General features: G+C 41.6%; 1 protein-coding gene across 1 annotated transcript in view; it reads left to right on the top strand.

Moving 5' to 3' along the window:
* Positions 1 to 9,911: 9,911 nt before the first annotated feature.
* The window catches only part of TC2N (tandem C2 domains, nuclear), a 591,081-nt gene continuing 585,904 nt past the window's right edge, over positions 9,912 to 15,088 (top strand). The window contains exons 1-2 of the mRNA XM_044073626.1: positions 9,912 to 9,915; positions 10,159 to 10,389. Of these exons, the coding sequence (XP_043929561.1) occupies positions 9,912 to 9,915; positions 10,159 to 10,389 (235 nt within the window). The remainder of the gene's footprint in view (positions 9,916 to 10,158; positions 10,390 to 15,088) is intronic.

Raw genomic sequence — 15,088 nt, 5'->3', positions numbered from 1 at the left:
CGGATTGCGAATTTCCACTGTTAGAAATTAGAGTCCAATTATTAAACAATATTTTCCTAACATAAGGTGTCAAATTATTATGCCGAGTTAAAAAACTAACATTATAATTAGTTAAAGGTTTATCAATTGTTACAATTGTACCTTTACCTTGGTTATGTTCTTCTATCAAATAGTTGTTCATCTCAGACCCAGCTACCAATAAAGGGCCCAAATGACCTGTCTGTCTTTTTATGGTCACTTCCGTGATAATTGAATGAATTAATTTTTTAGGGTAACCCCTATTTACAAACATTTTAAACAATGTGTTGCATTCCTCAGAAAAAAAGCTAATCTGTACTGCACATACGAGATGCACGTACAACTTGACCTTTAATAACACCCTTTTTCTGAAAAAAAGGGTGAAAACTACTAAAGTGCAAGAAGGAGTTACTATAAAATGACTTCCTATATATGCTAGTATCAAATCTATTATTAACAACATCCTTAACAATAAGAATGTCCAAAAAATTAATAGTTGACTTTGCGTATGAAAATGTAAATTTCAAAAAGGAAGAAAATGAAGACATTACATCTACTAAATTTTTTGCTTCAGCTTCAGTTCCCTTTATTATCATAAAAATATCATCTTGATAGCGGGTATACCAAATAACCATCTTTTTTGTAGAGATCGTGCTTGGCTTAATATAGTACAAAAGGTACATTTAAATCCTAGAGGTGGTTGGAGCTCCTGTGGCAATTTAAAACTGAAGCTTATGTTTATCCTGGCAAAAATGAAATGTGTTCTGTGAAATGTTTGTTGAAATTGAGAGCTTTAGAGCGTTAATTGTATTATTCTGAATTATTAATATGATTTTTTAATTAATAATATTTAGTTTAATGTTTGTTTTAAAAGATTTTTTTATATTTGGAAAATGTGTGTGTATATATATATATATATATATATATATATATATATATATATATATATATATACATTTTTTAAGGTTCATGGTTCTTTAAATATTTGATTGTTTAATTAGTTAATCAATAATGTATTGTTGGGTGTGGGTATATATGTAACAGTGTTTCTTACAATGACCGTCTGAAGAAGTGCATTGATTGTTTATGCATGAAAGCGCTAACGGATTAAATATACCTCTTAGTGACTGGCGTGATTTGTTGGAGTTTCATTTTCCTTTGTTTACAAGCATTACAATCTACCTTTATACTCTAGATCCAGAGCAGGGTTTGCAACTGCAGTCCTGCAGGGGATCTTAACTACACCATCCTTTTCTTAGTACCTCCTCCCCCAGATTGGCTATGGTATTCTACACATATGTTATGACTTCAGATGCATCCTTGAAGGACATAGTACAGTTTTGTACCTACCATAAATGTAGATGTCCGATAGGTATGCATCTGCAGTCAGGATTACCCTCCCTCCTTCCCCTCTGTGGTATTCCTAGGGTGCTTACCCCTCTTTTAGCTAGCTGGGGGAATCTATTATGGTGCATTTGTTTGTTTATGCATGTATATAATTTGCAAATGTTTGGAACTTTTCAGCATTTATCCAAATTTAGCCTTCCTAGAGGGCACCTGGCATCTGGGGCAAGAAAAACTGAGGAAAATGGCGTCGGCTGATGCTTTTATACCCCAGACGCTCTGACGTTGGGGAAAGTGCGACATCAGCCGAGGCCAGACCCAGACTTTGAAATCCGGCCGACCGAAGGGCTGCCTGAGACAGGACAACCCATATGTTATGACTGCAGATGCATACCTATCGGACATCTACATTTATGGTAGGTACAAAACTGTACTTTCTGCTTTTTAATCATAACAGAGTCTGGCCAATACAACTGACCAATTTTAACAAAGAATGTATGAATTGGGATACACTAGATAATCTCGACGTACTGAAATGTCGAACTTCAGAAAGTCGAAACCGAATAGTGGAAAGTGCAGATGTTCATCGTGCATACAGCTGCAGTCCTTACATATGGGTTCTCCTGCCGTCAGGCGGGTCCTCGGTCGGCCGAATTCCAAAGTCTAGGTCCGGCGTCGGTTGTCGTCGCTTCTTCCCTGACATCAGTGCGACAGGGGTATAAAAGAACCAGCCGACGCCATTTTCTCCAGTATTTCTTGCCGCGCGGTGCCCGAAGCAGAAGCAGTTCGCAAGTGCCGGTCGGCCAGCTCCTGAGATTACGAAAATCTGGAAACCAAAGTCTTCTTAAAAGCTAAGTACCCCGTTGGGGAAACTTTTCTTGCCTCAGACCGATGTCAGACAAAGTTAATAATTGTATTTCTTGTGGGAAGCAAATACCGCATAAGGATTTCCATTCCCTCTGTATACCTTGTTTAGGCCCTGACCACGAGGTCTCGGCCTGCCGCTTTTGTGCTACATTCAACAAACGCACTATTAAGTGTCGGGCGGAGTTTGCCCAGCATTATTTTGGAAAAGCATTTAACTATACTATGTCGTCGGATACTCCGACTCTGGTTTTGTCTAAAAAACGAAAAGACAAGGACCGACACTTGAGGTCCGCGGCCTCTACCGACACCACACCAAAGCCGGCTACACGTGGTCCAGTTCTCAGTGAGGCGCCTACACAGCCCCTGCCTACCGACGACCTGCCTTTGACAGTGTCTCCTGTACCCGAGGTCGCAGGCTCCACGGCCCACACCCCGACTACAGATACCGAAGCCACTGTCGGAGTTGAAACTCAGAATGTGGACAGGTCCACCTCCACTCAAGGTGTCTTCAGACTTTCCTCTTCTCTTTCTATCAAGGCTTTCACTAAGTCTAAAGCAACCATGCACTCTAAGAGACCAGCTGCACAGGGCCCATCTCCAGGCCCCATGCCTAAGAAACAGATGCTTAAAATGGCTGAGGATTTAATTACTCTTATCAGAGGTTCTCAGCCCCCTCCAGACAAAAGGCCTAGAGTGGAGGAAGATTCAGCCTCCTCTGATCAGGGCTCCATTATTTTAGAGCACTCTGATGATCAGGAACATTCTTACTCCCCTTTTGAAGACTCTGATGCGGAGGAGTCCATTCCTTCTGTATCTCCCCCTGAGGATTACTCATTTGGGGAAACTTTGCATACCTTAAGGGAACACTTCCACTGGGAAGGCCAGGATTATTCTGATTCCAAGAAAAGGCTCAGGGAATTTCTTTTGCTTCCTCAGCACAGGCCTTTGGCTATACCTCCTGTCTTGGACATTCTAGATGATGTTTACTCGGAGGCCTGCCTTAACCCGGATTCTCTACCTCCAGCTCCAGTTAAGCCTGACAGGTACTACAGGGTCCCTGACTCACACCAATTTCTATACAAGAGCCATGCTGCTGACTCAGAAACCATCTCACAGGGCCCCAAGGGAGTTAAGGCCTCCATTGCTAAAAATCCTTTGCCTTCCGAGAGAGATTCCAGATCCTTAGAAAGGTGGAGAAAAAAGGTATATACCTCGGCTACCTTATCTATGAGGGCCTTAAACTGTCAGTTTCATATGCTAAAATACCAACAGTTTATGTTATCACAATTGAAAAGTAAAATGTCACAACCTGAACAACCAGATTTGAAGGAGTTGCAGGACTTGATACATAGTGCAGAACAAGTGGGTAAGCATACCTTACAATGTGGTTTTGATGCTCTAGAGGCCTCATGCAGAGCTGCTGTTACAGGATCAGTCCTACGTAGGCATGCCTGGCTTAAGGAACAAGCCTTACCTGATCATGTCAAAGCTAAATTACTAGACGCTCCTCTTCAAAAGGATGTACTATTTGGTTCTAATGCTGAGGAGGTATTAAGGAAAATGGAAGAAAAGGCTAAATCAATGCAAACTGTGAAAGAATTTCTACAGGTACAACCCCCACGTTTTAGTAGAAATTGGCCTTCCAAAAACTGGCCCTTTCCTGCCACAGACAGACCCCAAAGAGGCAGATACAGGCGCCCGAGGGGCAGAGGACAATCCCAAGGATCGTACAGAGGCAGACAATGGCAAGCTCCTACACAAAGAGGTGGTGATGACAACTCGCAATCTATCAGAAAGCAAACCCAATGACTTTCCACTTTGCATGCCAACCAGATCCCAAATGGCAGCCCCCTTGGGAGGAAAGCTGGCATTATTTTCAAAAAATTGGCATACTGTCACAAAGGACAAATGGATCCTGGACATTATAAACAGAGGCTACAAATTCCATTTTCACACCCTTCCAAAAATGAGAGGCATGCTAAACCTGCCACGCAATAAAAGGGCAGAGGCACAAAGGCTAATTAAAGATCTCAAAAACATGAAAGCTATTCAAGAGGTACCTACGCACGAACAAGGTCAAGGGTTTTATTCCAGGCTATTTCTGGTGCCAAGGAAGGGAAAAGATTGGAGACCTATTCCGGATCTATCCATCCTAAACACATTCCTACTCGTACCAAAATTCAAGATGCTCACTCTACAGCAGCTACTTCCCATGCTGGGCAAGGAGTCTTGGCTGGTAACTTTGGACCTCAAGGAGGCATACCTGCATGTCCCAATCAGACAAAATGGCTGAAGATACCTCAGATTTCTTGCAGGTTCAACTCATTATCAATTCTCTGCATTGCCCTTTGGTTTATCTACTGCACCCAGAGTATTCACGAAATGCCTGGCATCAGTAATTGCCTACTGCAGACTTCAAGGGATACAAATGTATCCCTATTTGGACGACTGCCTGATCCAAGCGGACAGCAAACACATCCTTCAGAATCATCTGGCTTATGTAATAATGTTATTAAACTCTCTGGGATACACAGTCAACAAAAAGAAATCAAGACTAATACCCTCTCGGAAGATAATTTTCCTGGGTGCCACTTGGACACAAACACCCAGATGGCCTACCTCACGCCAGAAAAGCAGGGGCAACTAATCCAATACTTCAGAACACTAGCAAATTGCACCAGGCTTACTGCAAGGGAAATCCTGCAGGCTCTGGGATTCATGGCATCTTGCATCTTACTAATCCCATGTGCAAAGCTGCATATGAGGAAACTACAATGGTACCTGAAAAACATATGGTCTCAACACAGCCACAGTTTGGAAACAATAATACCACTAATTCCATGTCTGCAAAAGGAGTTTCTGTGGTGGGCTCAAGCATGCCAAACAAACACAGGTCTCCCTTTCAGCAAGCCTCAAGCAAATCAAGTCATCACAACAGAGGCCTCGGACTACGCCTGGAGGGCACACATGACAGATCGGTGCATTCAGGGCAAATGGTCCCAAAAAGAAAAGCACCTTCACATCAATCAAAAAGAAATGCTAGCAGTAATAAATGCTATTATAGCTTTCAAGAACTTTCTAAAACCAGGTCATCTATTGATAAGAACTGACAACACCACAGTTATGTGGTACATAAACAAGCAGGGAGGGACACATTCTTACCCCCTATGCAGACTGGCCATGTCACTTTGGAACACGGCCATGGACTTACAAATGGAACTACAAGCACAGTACTTGCCAGGCAAGGAAAACATGCTGGCAGACAACCTAAGCAGGATTATGACAGATCCACACGAATGGAAGTTGCATCCAAAAGGTTTTGCAGAAATAATTCAAGAATGGGGAAGACCAGACATAGATCTCTTTGCCTCCCACAAAAATCATCAATTGACAAAATTCTGCTCAAGGATCTTCCATCCAAAGGCCTGGAGAGTGGACGCTCTCTCTTTCAGCTGGATATCAATGACAGTTTATACCTTTCCACCTCTTCCTCTGCTGCCCAAAATTCTATTGAAGACCAGAGCAGACAGACCAAAGATGATCCTCATTGCTCTGGACTGGCCAAGGCAACACTGGTACCCACTCCTGAGGAGCCTGATGCATTCCCCACCATGGACCCTGCCTCTAATGCCTCTTCTTCTGACTCAACACAACTTCAAAACTCTTCACAGTCAGCTAAAAACTCTCAATCTAGCCGCATGGAAGATTCCTTAGCATCACAGCAGACCCTACTCTCCAAGGAGGTGCAGGATGTCATTTTGGAGGCCAGAAGGCCATCAACTAGAAAAGCTTACTCCGCAAAATGGAAACGTTTTTGTGTCTGGAATGAGAAAAAGGGCCAGGACCCTGGAAAACTGAATTTACCACAAATGCTACAATATTTGACAGAACTGCTAAGCAGTGGACTTTCTTTCTCATCCATCAAAATCCATGCCATTTCTGCAGAATACAACACTGATCCACCTTTATTCTCGCACCCTCTCTTAAGACAGTTCCTCAGAGGGGTTAAGAATTTGAGACCTCCAAGGAAACAAACAATACCTGCTTGGGATCTCAATTTCATTCTGGAAAAACTCACCCTGCCTCCTTTTGAGCCAGCTGCTTCAGCAGATTTGCAATATTTGTCCTGGAAAACAGCTTTCCTTCTGGCTATCACCTCAGCTCGTAGAGTTTCAGAATTACAGGCTCTCATGGCTGTCCAGCCTTTTATCATCTTCCATCAGGACAGAGTTTCCTTACTTACCAACCCATCCTTTATGCCTAAAGTGGTATCCAGGGTAGCTTTAAATCAGGCCATGCACTTACCTACTTTTTATCCTAATCCTCAAAACAAAGGGGAGAGATTGCTACATTCCTTGGACATCCACTGACAACTGCGTTATTATTTGGACAGAACAAAGCCTTTCAGAAAAATCAGAACAGCTCTTTGTGGCCTATGCAGTAGGAGCTCAAGGAAAACCAATTTCCAAACAGACAATTTCAAAATGGATAGCCCACTGCATACGCTTTTGCTATTCCTTTCATGGCAAAACTGTACCTACAGGCATTAGAACTCATTCCACCAGGGCCACAGCCACCTCTACAGCCTTTCTCAGAGGAGTTCCTACCAAGGATATCTTGGAAGCAGCCACTTGGAGTTCTGTGCATACCTTCTCCAAGCCCTACCACCTACCATTATACTCCAAATCTAGAGCAGGCTTTGCCACTGCAGTCTTGCAGGGCATTTTGGCTCCCCCTAATTACACCTAATGCCTACCACCCCTTTCTTAGCTTTGGGATTCTACCCATATGTAAGGACTGCAGCTGTATGCACGATGAACATAGTACAGTTTTGTACCTACCATAAATGTAGATGTTCGAGTGCTAATACAGCTGCAGTCCAGGTTTCCTCCACCTTCCCTCTAGGGGTATTCTTTTATGGTGTATTTGCTTGCAACTACTGTTTTTTGATTATATTGCATTGCATTATTACCTAATTTTATGTATTGCCTTCCTTCTGGGGGCACCTGACATCTGGGGCAAGAAACACTGAAGAAAATGGCGTCAGCTGGTTCTTTTATACCCCTGTCGCACTGACGTCAGGGAAGAAGCGACGACAACCGATGCAGGACCTAGACTTTGGAATTCGGCCGACCGAGGACCCGCCTGACGGCAGGAGAACCCATATGTAAGGACTGCAGCTGTATTAGCACTCGAACATCTACATTTATGGTAGGTACAAAACTGTACTTTAACCGAAACTACACTTTGCCGAATCCGCAAATATCGAATCCGCCGCTATCCTGTTGTCACATTCGTGACATGTGGTGCGGTTTGTGGATTTATCTGAGGTTTCAGGTAAGCGTTGTGTGTTTGAGGATAACGGGTAGGGATTTTAGTGTGTGTGTGTGTGTGTGTGTGTGTGTGTGTGTGTGTGTGTGTGTGTGTGGTGTTTTTGTGTGTGTTTGTGTGTTTAGTGCAACCTCAGAGTTAGAACATATAAGTGGGGGGGCACAGCCCCCATGTGAGGGGTGCAGGGGGGCTTGCCCCCTTGCTTATAGGTAGGTTAAGTGTGTTTGTGTGTGTTGTTATGTTTGTTTAGTTAGACAGGTGTATGTGTGTGTGTGATCATGTCCTGGTTTGTGTGTGTGTGTGTGAGTGTGTGAATGGTCGCGATTGTAGTGTTCGTGATTGTGGGTTTTCATGTATGTGTTTTTTCGACTATTTAGTCTCAAAATACTGAAATTCGACATTTCAGTATTTCGAGATTGTATAGTGAATCCATGAACTGCGGTACCATCACCAGGGTCAGTTTTTTGTAACCAACAATCATCATTTTGTGAACAGGAAAATTCTTGCATCAATGCTGTTTCAACTTTAACTAAATTACCCCCAACTTTTCAGCATCATATACCTGCAGTTCTTCAGCATCATACTCTTCTTCAGCATTAGGTCTACAGACTCCACCTGGAGCTTTTGATGAATCTAGAAACCGTCATAGTTCATCTGAAAAAAAAATACTTAAACCACCACTGGATATATTAGTTTAAATTTAAGTCTGTTTACTCTTTGGCCTATATTCCCTCATTGCCTTTAAAAAATTAAGGTTATTAATCAATTGTTTGCTGGCAATAATAACGGGCAAAGATAAACATTCTTCTTTCATCCTTGCATTTCTTGTCTGGTGACCAAAGCTGATACACCTGATCTTTCTCATTCCAAGTTTCCAATTGGACTAATACGTATGGGGTCTCCCCACAGATGCATATTTGATTGATAAAGAGGATTTGTAGGCCTTTTTAGTACTAATAGTTTTTTTCTAAGAACCTTATCCCTGCCACCATTTTCTGTGGCGTATATCCCACAGGTAAGTTCCTCTTCGCCCTCGTCTGCAGTCAGCTGCAGATTACCTTTCTATTTCCAAGCCTCCATATCAGTCAGTTTATTACCAGGTGACGGCATCTTTGTAAGTCAAACACCTGTTCACATAATTCTTAGCTCTTTCGCTAGAGACCCAAGATGGTGTCAGATTGCAAAGGTTTCCAAGTTCATGTCGGTTCACGCCGGCTGATTTGTTCATGTTCTCATCTAATTTAATTATAACTTTTTTAGAGCGCCAGAAGGGCCGTCTGCAGTGATGTTCCCACAGGTGTATCCTTGGCATTAAATTCACTCTTTTGCTCAAATTCACTTTCTCAGTTACTCTTGGGATCATATGCTTAAATGCATGGTCCAAAAATTTGGATATTAGAAAATTTTTTTGCCGTCACTTTTAAATTATCTTAATAAATCTTACATTCATGAAGTGAACTGTTCTCTAAAGTACCACTTAGCAATCTTCGCTTTCTTAAACTTCACAGTTTATGTAGTTTAACTGTACTTTTGTGGGGCAAACTGTTGAATGTGTCTCGCTTCCTGAAGCACTATGGTATCTCTCCCACTGTGACACCCTTTTTTACGGTATACATGCATTTGTTCGGCTGGTGGATGGCCAAATGGAAAATGTTCGACGGCAGTATGGCGACTTTGCATAATTGCGAACGCAATTATGTCGAATTGGAAAACATCCCCCCTTTTTAACCCATGGTAGCACTTGCTTAGGTGGTAGAGCGGTCAGAAATATCGAATTCTGAATTATTTACGACATTCCGACCGTTCGATAACTGGAGCTTCGACATATAGGTTCAGGGAAACTGGGTTTCGACTATCGGTCGCTCGGTCATATGCATGCATTCCCTTTTTTACGTTATTATACCTTGTATAATTGTTTCTATAACACAACTCCCTATTGGAATGTCGGGACTCACAATACCCAGTCCCTATAAGTTGAACAAAAAGACCAAAATGCAGGAAAAGAATAAATATTGAACGTTGCTCTTCTCCTTTAACCTTGACTTTTGCAGAAGGGCCAAGCTTTCCTTCCGATTTAATGATCACCATACCATGGAAAAAGGGACTGTTCTGGGAAATTACAATCTCGGACTTCATGTAAGTGTGCATTTTTGCAGATTCAGTCTGCACATCATCGGACTCAGCATTACGAGTTCCGATATTTAATGCAGTTGCCATATCATACCTTAAGTGGTTTCTCTACGTGGCTTTACTATTCTTTCTTATGCCAAGGTATCTTACATGTATTGGCCAAATTAATTCTTGTTTAGTCTTGTCACGTTGTATGGATTTTTTGTGATCCTCTCCTGAAAATGGGCAATGCCCAGTCCCTGTTTCCCAACTAAATAATTTTATATTGCCTGCATTAACTGCTGTGTGTGTACAAGTGAATAATGTTAATATTTTTTGCTATGTGATAAAAGAAAGCTGAGATAATCTTGTCCAGTTTGAAAACTGTTTATTATTAAACGGGACTAAGTAGTTATACTGCATTAGAGAGAATTTAAAAAAAAGATAACATCTGTTGCATTTATTGTCTTATTGAATGTTTTATTTCAGTGACCAAGGAGCAAGAAGCTGCAGCGGCTTCCAGAAATTTCCAACCTGTCATTGTAAAACCTCCATCAGTGCCCACATATAAGAGGGGGCAAATAGGCTGTGCTGAAGACTACCTTCTTGCCAAGCTACCTCCAGATGGTCGAGACATCCCATTTTTGGTTCCGACATTGAAACCTTCCTACATTCAACCTCGCATGTCCTGGAACCCAAACTTCCCAGATGGACTGGAAGGTAAATGGAAAATTTGCAGCATCACAGTGCAGTGCTCAGCTTTGGCATGAAACCTTCAAAACTAAATGTATGAAGTGTGATTTTTCACTTATGGATGTTACTACTTAGTGTAAGATGTTGTACAGACAGCACATGTAGTATGTAACTATGGGTATGGCAGTTATCCTATCACACAGTATTATGTTATTAGACAGGATTGGGACATTAAATACGAAGGGTAATGTACTTAGGAGGCAGTATGAATACGTAGGGACAGACAGAAAAGTATATGAGGACTGCCTGGGTTCACATGGGTGGAGCAACAGGAATAACGAAGGAAAGGCCATTCTAGACTTCTGTCTGGTTCTAGACTTCTGTCTGGTTCTAGACTTCTGTCTGGTTCTAGACTTCTGTCTGGAAAATGGTTTGATAGAGACCAACACATGGTTCAGCAAGAGACAGTCACAAGGTCACATACAAGAGAGGTCAGCTCAGGTAGACTTTATGTTAATAAAGAAAGGGCACTGAGGTAGAATCAGTGATTGCAAAGTCATCCCCATTGAAACAGCCCACAGCATAAACCACTGGTGGCCACAATCAACAGCAAGCAGTAGTCAGAGAAGGCTCTAAAGTATACAGAGACCATTCTGAAGACCTGATGTTTGACAGAAGAGAAAGCACAACAGTCCAAGGAATTAGTCAGGGGTCTAGTACCTCAAGAAGAAGAGGAAATAGGTGGAGCTGAAGACGAATGGCAGCATCTCAAAACAGCATGTGTGAAGACTGCAGGACAGATATGCACCTGAGCCAGGTATGGAAATAAGATACAGAAGGAACGTTGGTGGGGGAATGAAGAAGTCTAGGAAGACATCAAAAGAAAGAAGGAGTTCGGGAAAAAGTTGAAGATAGAAAGGATGGACCAGGCTAAGAAGGAATACTGGTTGGCTAACAAACAGGCCAAAATAGGAGTTGCAATAACAAAGATCAGGGCATCAGAGACACTCTACCAGCTTCTGAAAAGTGACTGGAAAAAAAGTCTATCAGGTTACAAGGCAAAGACAGAAATATAAGGAAGATATTCAGACACCCTTCATAAGGGATTAAAGGATGCCAGCAATAACCTGCTCCCCAGTCCACTGGACATCAAGTACAGATGGAAGGAGTACTTCCAGCAGCTTCTGAATGAGGAAAACCCCACAGAAGCTGTACTGCCCCAGACACAGCCTAAGATGAGAGCAGAAGAGGAGACCACCCTAGAAGAAGTTAGAACAGCACTAAGGAAAATGAAGTCAGGCATAGTAGCATGCTCAGATGAAGTCACAGCAGATATGATCAAGATGTTGGGTGACACAGGGGAAATGTGGTGACTGAGGGTACTCATAGCAGTATGGAGAGAAAAGCATGTCCCAGATGATTTAAAAATAAGCATACTAGTGCCAGTGTACAAGAACAAAGGGGCCATTTGAAGCTGTGGGCAGTATAGAGGTATAAAACTCCCGTCACACTGCATGAAAGTTCTGGAGAGGGTGATTGATAAACAAATGTGCAGATTAGTAAAAAGTAAGATGGGAGATGAGCAGTTCAGATTCATATCAATTAGCAGCACAACTGACCTTATTTTCGCAGTGTCACAGATAGTTGAAAAGAAGCTAGAGATGAGGAAAGAGTCCAACCGGACATTCCTAGACTTGGAGAAACCGTATGACAAGGTCCAAAGAAAGCTGATTTGGGAAGTCCTGGGATGGTTTGAAGTCCCAGAAACATTGGTAGAATTAGTGCAGGCTATGTGCAAGAACCCAATGACTCAAGTCCTAACAGTTTTTGGTCTCCCATTGGGAGTGGGTGTACATCAGGTTTCTGCTCTGAGCCCACTGCTGTTCATACTGGTGGTGGATTACGTTAGCAAGCAGGTTGGACAGGAAAGATCAACAACGTTGCTGTATGCAGATGATGTGGTATTACAGGCAGACTGAGCAGGAACTTCAGTGAAGGATAGAGGAATGGAATGCAAAACTGAAGGCACATGGGATGAAACTGAGTACAAATAAGACAGTGGTAATGGCTGCAAACTGGGGAAATCAGAAGAAGCTGAGAATTGAGATAGAAGGGAAATAGTGTAACAGGTTAGCAGCTTTAAGTACCTGGAAGGGGTGGTTGAGTAGATAAGTATGAACGAGGAAATCAATGCTAGAATCACAGGGGCTGCAGCCAACCGGAACAGAGTGTCAGGGGCAGTATATGATAGAAGAATGCCAAAGAAGCTGAAAAGTAAGGTGTACAAAACAGTGGTGCAATCAGTACTACCATATTGTACAGTAACCTGGACAGTAAAGGCAGAGCAGCTGAGGAAGCTAGAAGTGATGGAGGTAAAGTGCCTGAGATGAATGAATGCACACTGTGGGACAGACAAAGAAATAAGGGCATCAAAGCAGAAGCCAAAGCAGTTCCAAATGCAGAAAAGGTCAAGGAGAACAAATTACAGTTTTTGTGCAGAAAAGCAGAAGGGAATCTGGTGAAGGAGATTTGGGACAGACAGGAAGAAGGCAAGATGAGACAAGGGCATTCAACAAAGAGGTGGAGGACACAGGCATGACTGTCGAAGAAGGTAGAATATTGACATTGAATCAAGAGAGATGACAGCAACTGACATGACACCCCACCCTCATGTAGAAAATGGGGGAAGGGGGTGATGATTTGTGAGGTTGTGTGAACAAGCTTGAATTGTAAGCACTTAAAACTGTGCAACCTCAGAGGAAGTTATCACATTTTTACAGAATGGTCTGTCACTATAACAGGACTCGACAGCCCATACATTTGCCATGGAAATGACCCTGTAATACACAGAAATATTGCCTTAATGACAGACCTCTTATTAACACATTTTAACAATACATTAAAAATAATAATTAAAATAAAATGAACAGATGAAAAGGACATGGCAATCTGACATCCACTTTATAACCACAAGATTTTTGGTTGGTGGATCTGTTTTAACAAGTCTTGTTGACTTCTGTGAACCATTTACCAAGGCTTTAGATCTGGGATTTTAAAACTTTTAGATATTACCAAACAGTGCTGTACTAAACACTCTGCTTGATGGTGGTGTTAATCATTATTTTGTGTAGTGGATACACAATTGGCATGTAGGTTATAAGCAAGGGGTCACGTGAACTATTGTTACTTCAAATGTTCCACAACACTCTCCCACTCCTGGGCTCCCCCTCAGTAATACTTATGCACTCTCCTTCCCTGACGTCTGATGCCTCAGGTTATACTTGAGAGGATGTACCTGCATGGGGCCTGTGGGTGCAGGGGTGAAGTCCATTAGGATAAAGTACAAGCATATAAATGTGTTAAATGTGATAATGGTTACAATTTATGAACTACAGCTTTTTAAACTAATGATTCTCCAGTCAGCCTACTCACTGTAATCATTTTCATTAAATTTGTTTAGTTAAGGGGCTGAAGCAGAGGCTCAGAGAGCTTTATCAGTAATTCATCAGGTAGCACATTTCTTTTTGATACTAAAAAGTCATCAGACTGTAGGTTTTATTCCCACACTAGGTGCTCAGATTTATTTTCCAGTACTGACTTTACAATGCAGCATTTGGACAGTGCTACACTCTAGTGAGCCTTTCTTCAGATCAGTCATTAAACCAAGGTCCCATCTGCTTCAGCTGGTGGTGGTTCATTTGGGTATAAAACACCCTTTGGCATTTATTTTAAAGGGAAGGGGTGCTTTAGTAAAACATGTGTACGTATTTGCAAAATAATGTCATAAAAAGTATATCATAAATGAAAACCTCACAATTTAACCCTCCACCTCTCTTCTACAACCAGAACATCATAATTTTTGTTAGAATGTTTGATATTTCCCATACTTTATTAAACACTAGCTTTATCATATCCCATCTTTCACCTATGCAAGATACAGGAAAACATTGCCTTATTTGTCCTATCAATTTTCTTTCCAAAACAACATCATAGTTCAAATAAAAAAGTACATTGTCATCTCAGTTTCCCTAACTTCCTGGTAATATTCCAAAATCTGTTTTATCCTGCCTTAATGTAACATGAAATGCCCAACTGTTTCCTCTTCCCCATGTGCATAACATTTATTCTCTTCTCTTACAACATTAAACATTCATCTGGTATTTTTTACATAATTATTCTCCATAAAAATATTTCCGCTCTCACTGTTTTCCTAATCTTTCTTTTTTTCTATTGCCATTCTTAAATACTCGAATAAAATTTCCCATGGTTCAACATCATAGAGCTTTTACATTACCCGATTATACCATTTTTATATTTCTACCATCCCTGAAATATCTTTTTATTTTATTTTACTTTATTTTTTCATTTGTTGACCAGGTAAGTCCACTGGACACAACTGTCCCTTTTCAGACCACCGTCTGGTTAAGCAACTTGGACACAGAAGGTAAATGGCAGTTAAAGGAATCAAGCCCTATACCAGCGGGTCATTTACAATTCCTAGCATTATTCTCTTGCACTGCCAGACCGCCATACCACACATTTTTCTTATACGATTGTAATTATCCCTCAACCTCCACTTCTTTTTTCCTTCCGTGCATACACCATCCTCCAGAATTCTTCATTTTTTACTCACAAAAATCTATCCGTTAAATTGTCTTTTTCTTACTGCGTTATTTTCATATTCTTCTCTTTCTTATTCTGTATGCCTCCTCTTTCTTCTGCCTTC

The sequence above is a fragment of the Protopterus annectens genome, chromosome 6.part0 (genome assembly GCF_019279795.1).
Source record: "Protopterus annectens isolate FY-2018-M chromosome 6.part0, PAN1.0, whole genome shotgun sequence".
Taxonomy (NCBI): Eukaryota; Metazoa; Chordata; order Ceratodontiformes; family Protopteridae; genus Protopterus; species Protopterus annectens.
Note: the sequence above shows the minus strand (reverse complement) of the source record. Positions and strands in the feature narration are given on the sequence as shown.